General features: G+C 34.6%; 1 protein-coding gene across 4 annotated transcripts in view; it reads left to right on the top strand.

The window, feature by feature from the left end:
* Nucleotides 1–2738: 2738 nt before the first annotated feature.
* LOC141448011 (C3 and PZP-like alpha-2-macroglobulin domain-containing protein 8) overlaps nt 2739–6000 on the top strand; it is a 413880-nt gene continuing 410618 nt past the window's right edge. For all 4 annotated transcript variants that reach the window (XM_074116013.1, XM_074116012.1, XM_074116011.1 and 1 more), the window contains exon 1: nt 2739–2894. In XM_074116013.1, the coding sequence (XP_073972114.1) occupies nt 2889–2894 (6 nt within the window). In that variant the 5' untranslated portion in view covers nt 2739–2888. The remainder of the gene's footprint in view (nt 2895–6000) is intronic.

Here is a 6000-nt window from a genome sequence, read left to right as displayed (position 1 = left end):
GAGTGTGTTGATGGGAAGCCCGAGCATTTAAAGTGCAGAATTGTTCATCGGCAACAAAGAACTTAGAAGAACCAGCAATCAACTAGGGCTTAATTCTGACTTTGATACTTTCCCAGGAGGTGTTCATCATTATTTATCTCAATTATACCAATTCCCACGGCTAATGGAAGAGGCATGGCAATGCTAATTGTATCTGCAGATGTAATGGAAGAGGCATGGCAATGCTAATTGCATCTGCAGATGTAATGGAAGAGGCATGGCAATGCTAATTGTATCTGCAGATGTAATGTAAGAGGCATGGCAATGCTAATTGCATCTGCAGATGTAATGTAAGAGGCATGGCAATGCTAATTGTATCTGCAGATGTAATGTAAGAGGCATGGCAATGCTAATTGCATCTGCAGATGTAATGTAAGAGGCATGGCAATGCTAATTGTATCTGCAGATATATTACAAGTAAACTAAGTTCTAATGACAAATGCAAAATAAAGGAAATCATTGAAAATGTAGTTAAGTCCAGAATGCTGAATAATATCGCTGATTTTACTAGCATCCTTGGCGGGTTTAGGGTTTTCTATCCATCATCAGAGGAATTTTAGTGTAGGAGATCAGAAGTGTAGAGCAAGACGGAAACATAAGTGCAGGTCCAAATCTCTACACCAAACTGAATAAACTACCTCTGTTGATGGCTGAAATTCCGATAACTGACAAGGATACAATAAATATGCATGCTATGACGGATAGAATCAGTGACGAAATCAATTTTGTACATCATTCCCAACAGTTTCTCATAAAAACTGTTATCCAAGTACATCTGGATAGATTAAAGTTATTCGGTAAACTAAGAAGACAATGCTTTCTAGATCAAATACTAAACAGTATTTGATATCTTACTCTCTCTAGATCAAAGGCAAAAATAAACCTTCCAGCCGTTATTGACCCTGGCCGTTAGAGTGTTTTAGTAAAGAATGCCTTAGGGCGCGTACACAAGTTCCAATACAATGTTATTAAAGTTGCAGTAGTATTTTTCTTCTTGTTGTAAATTCCTCAGAGTGGAAAACCCGAGAATATTAATTTCCTTCCGATAAACTGGAAAAGAAGGAAAGAAAGGGAACAGAATAAATATTATCTTGAGAAAAATCTTGATTGGAAATCTGCAAGACTTGAAAACCAAATTTGGTTAAGCTATAAAAACTTCAAAAGGTAGAAAACAGAACAGAAAAGAATTATTATGAAAAATAACAAGAACAAAGTTCTTATTGCAGTTCGTAATTTCTCTGACTCCTCTTAACCAGTTAAGCGTGTTCGACGTATGTACACGTCAAACCAAATCTCTGTTACGGTGCGTTCGACGTGTATACTCATTGTGAAAAATATAAAGTTGCCATTAACTATAAAAACTCGAGATTTTAATAAAATACAATAAGAATATTATTTGGCGGGATGTTTCCCTTTATCTTACCAATAGAACTGCCAAGTATTTTATACGGAGAGGAGTGGAGGGAGCTAGCCAAATGATAAGTGGTTGGTACATGTTTGGTCTCCGCATTAGAGATTGGGGAAATTATGCAGCTCTCAACCCTTGTGCAATGATGCTGTTTTTACCTTTCAGACCTCAGTACGAGCATGATTTGATTTTGCACAGAATTCAATGCTCTTTTCTATTCCTTGTAAAAAAGCTCATGCGGCTCTAGTTAACTGGAGCAATGCATACGTGAAGCGGTGCAAGATTTTTGAATAAGCACAGAATGCTCTGGTAATCTCAAGCCCCCAGAGAGATTGCAGAAAAAGTCGCTTGCAGCGACTATTACGACGTTGTTCAACTTTTGGTTGAATTGCCCCCTGCGTTCGACGTGAATACGCGTCATTGTCGTGATTTTAATTCCGCACACTGTGAGTGTTTTTTTTTTTTAAAACTAAATTCCACTCTTAACTGGTTAAGAGTGAGCTTTATGATCTTGTCAGATTTTAGAAGATGAGTTATACACCGGGAATGCCTGTACTGATATCCTCTGAATTCGTGCGAAGAAAAAATAAAAGAAAGATTTTTAGCGCAAGATCTGAAAGTTAACAAAATGTTTTAAGGATTGATTAACAACATTTCGAATAACCTACCATGCAACCTCCTTCATCGAGTCAACAAGTGTAATTACGTAAGTTCTAAGAGGTTAATCTACCTCCGAAGATGGAAGCAAGTCCGAAATTGGTCAGGGATGCGACGAATAAAATCAACGATATTACCAAACGCTGCGATCTTGGACCACATTTTCAAAAGAACTTCTAATTTAATACTTTTCATTTATTGATGTAAAAATAAACAAACGGCGTCGATTGATGAAATGACAGGCTTTAATATGGTTTATTTGCTTTTTGATGGACAATAAAAAAAAAAAAATTGTTTGTATTTATACTATTTACAAAAAAAAAATATATATTAACTTCCAAATCCAGGCGGTATGCCGTAATGGGTTTACTAATTTGTTTCCAGAATGCTGTAGCAATGATGGTCGAGCAAAAGTGATAGAACGATAAAGTGTAGGGAGCGGGGGGGGAAACAGGATCGGTGGAAGGGTGTAAGGAGGGTTGATTTTCAAGGGATGAGGCAGCAGGGTTAAGCCGGGAAGAAGAACTATAGAGAGAGAGAGAAGGCCAGTTGTATAGAGAGTTACGAATTGAGCATGCGCCATTTCAGGGCTGGCCAGAAAGAGCCAGCCGGAGTCTGCATGGGGCGGAAAATTTTCAACTCAGTATTCCGTGGTATTTCTAGTAAACAACATCCCGCAAACTGCCCAAATTTCGAAAAGTCCACCCTCCTCCAAATAAAATAAAAAAAAGAGTCTGCTACAGGTTTTCTCTGTCTCTTTCTCTTTCTTTAGAGACTGCTCTACATGAAGGTCTGTACGAACTATCATAAAGCGAAAGAAATTTGAAATAATAAAATATAGTTATGCTCTATTTAGTTCTTCTTTATTTTTGTGTCAGAGTGATTATTGTTTAAATACTTTATTACTGTGAATGTTTAAAGTTTAATAGAGCTCTTATTGTTGCACTTTATTCAAAATGAGCTCTATTAAAAATTAAAGTTTTTATTTCGTATTTTTATCCAGTAATTTCTTTTCTTTTCATTAAATTTTCCTTTTTTACTTATTAGAATCTTTATTAAATTTAGAATCATTGCAAAATTTTATCAATTTTAATTGTCTATTTCGATTAAAGGATGTATGAAAATCTAATTACATTTTCGAAACTGCCATCCTAATCTAGCAACTATTTTTTTGTAGCTCCTATAGATCGTACTTTTTTAAAGGTTTGGTTTCAAAATTTGTTCACATAAATTTATTTATTTATTTTTTTTTTAAATTTCTTGTAGTAAAATCAAGTCTTACAATTTGTCTCAAATTTGTCTAAAGTTGATTTAAGTACCGCCCCCCCCCCAAAAAAAAATTGTATGTTTACTATTAAAACCTGTGAATACGGGGGGAGGGGAAAGCGTATTATGGGGGCCACTATTTTTTTAGACTAAAATCTGCAAGCGGAAGTGTAGAACTTTATAAAGAGATAATTGTTTTTTATATTGGTAAAATTGGTTTAAATTATTTATTTAATAATTTTGTTCGTACTTGAGTAAGTACTTTTAAAAAGGCTATTATTTTTTATTTTTAACTTTTTTATTTTTTTCTTGGTATCTAAGCATTATTTATTTAACATAATAGGATGATACATTTATTCTGCCGAGCTTACGACCTCGGGACTAGTGTCATCTTCAGGGCTAATTTACAAAGTAATATTTTTACATTACAGGGTTGGTGTGTCTTCTGTCTTGTCTGTTCATAGACTGAATGTGATCGGTCTGTTTGTGATTTTTTTCATCCTACTGAAACTATGAATCAGTCACCAAAAAGAATAAACAAAAATTATTTATTTATTTAATTTTTTATTTTTAAAGAGAGTGGATACACAGTCAATTGAGTTGTTAAATATTTTTAAAGTACCTATTGAGTACAATTTAACAGCGCCATCTGTATAATAAGTAAAATTCAAAATCTTATCAGGATTAAAAAATAATAGAAGGTTTTTTGTTTTTAAATTCTAGAAAAACGAATGCAATGTTATTCTCGAAAAATTTTGAAACACTACTTTCTCAAAAATTCCTTCTATTATTTGAACTGATTTTGGGGGGGGGGATTTTGAGTGTTTAGTTTGTTTGGTAATTTAAGTTCAAAGAGAAGAACAAAACAATAAAAATACACAGGCCCTTTTTTGGTCCAAATACTCGTATATCTCATAAATCCAGTGCAGTGATTTGTAGCTATTTACAAGACTTAATATTTTACTTTTTTTTTTGTATTATTTTGTAAATTTTTGAATTGCAGAAAGAGGAAGTTGTGTGAACAGTTCATCCTCGGATTTTTAATATTTCCTAACTGTATTCAGAGCGTGAAGGATGATTAAATCATCCTCTTTAATCCTATATTTATTTTATCCCCATTTTTTTTTTTACATTTTAACATCATATTTTTCCCAAATTAATAAAGATAAAAATATCTCACAAAGTTTTTTTGCTTCACGAAAGAAAGAAAAAGATGATTTAAAAATAAAGTATTCAAAATATATTTCTTAGAATGGGAGTAGTAATCTTTTCCCCAGAAAATCATTTCAAATTATTCTACATTTCCACCATCTAAATTTAACATAAATTTTAAATAGCCACAGCCTTCTTGAAAACTGCAGGTTTATATTTTAACTATTTTCCAAGAAAATTTGAGCACAAAAAGTTGGTATCACTAAGTATAGCGTTGTTAATAATTAATATAATTAAGGCGCCAGGGTAGCCAAGCGGTTAGAGGCGAGACCTGCAAAGCTAGTATGCATTGTGGTACTGGGTTCGATTCCCGGTCTAGAGGCCTTGGATTTTATTTAATGGTTAAATGAGAAATAGTAAAAGTACGTTTGCTAGTCGCCTCCGTCCACGACACCTAGTAAGTGGTAGTTGGATGTTAAGCCCCGCCTGAAAAAAGTAGGCGATTACTTTACTTTTAATATAATTAGACTTGTAACTTGGTGGAATCTTTGACAATTGATTTACCACCAAAGTGACGTTTTCAGAGTAATATGTGCTTCTTTGAAGTTAAAAGTATTGCTAAATTACTATTGTATATATTAAAGGAAATTGGTTATCTGGAAAGGAGAATTTCCAGGATAGGTCCTCGTTTTTTCCCTATTATCTTACATGCATTTTCTTAAAGAGATGTTATATATGAGGATTTACCCTAAATTTTCTAAGGAAATCCTTGGCCTGTCAAAAACGGCTATAGTTGGTTTTAGCAGGTCCCGGATCCGCCATTTGGTTCAGGTGGTTAAGTGGACATGCGAATTTTGCGTACCATCTTTTCAAATGCGGCCTTACCCAGTCTCGCCAATTTGCGCCGGATGTGGTGAGTCCAATGATACTGTGCGGGTCTTTGTAGAGGTGTTTCCCGTTTATTCCAAAACTAGATTTCTCGACTTCGGGGAGGTCAAATGTCTCCCTACCCGGAGATTGTAGCATCTGGTAATCTTTACCAGAACTATCTAGGTTTATTCAGTGCACTGGACGATTGAGTCGCCATGCTCCCTAGAGTCCTGTTACTACTTCATTAGTTTATTATATTAGCAAGTGGCAACCTTTAGCCGGATCTGTTGTTCTAAAACCCCGGTATCTCTCATGAGATGAGGTGGTGGGCGGGGGCATTAGGATTGCCTGCGTTCCTTCCTCTTTCTGGTGGAACCGCTAGTCTAAAGCAATCTTAATCTTAATCTTACCATATATTTTAAAGAAAATTTGGGAATTTTATCTTTTATAGGAAAAAAAGAAAAAATTGCCAAAGTTGGGTGTTTCTACAGCGTTACGCTTTTTCGTGCAGTTTTTGACGGATCAATCCTTATATTTTCTTAAAGAGATTCGGTAGATCATGTTTTCTATCCATTCACGGTCTTCCACTTCTTCTCCTAACTATGGGT

Source organism: Rhodnius prolixus, unplaced genomic scaffold (assembly GCF_049639745.1).
Source record: "Rhodnius prolixus isolate KJV_2025 unplaced genomic scaffold, Rpr scaffold_13, whole genome shotgun sequence".
In the NCBI taxonomy this organism is placed as follows: Eukaryota; Metazoa; Arthropoda; class Insecta; order Hemiptera; family Reduviidae; genus Rhodnius; species Rhodnius prolixus.
Note: the sequence above shows the minus strand (reverse complement) of the source record. Positions and strands in the feature narration are given on the sequence as shown.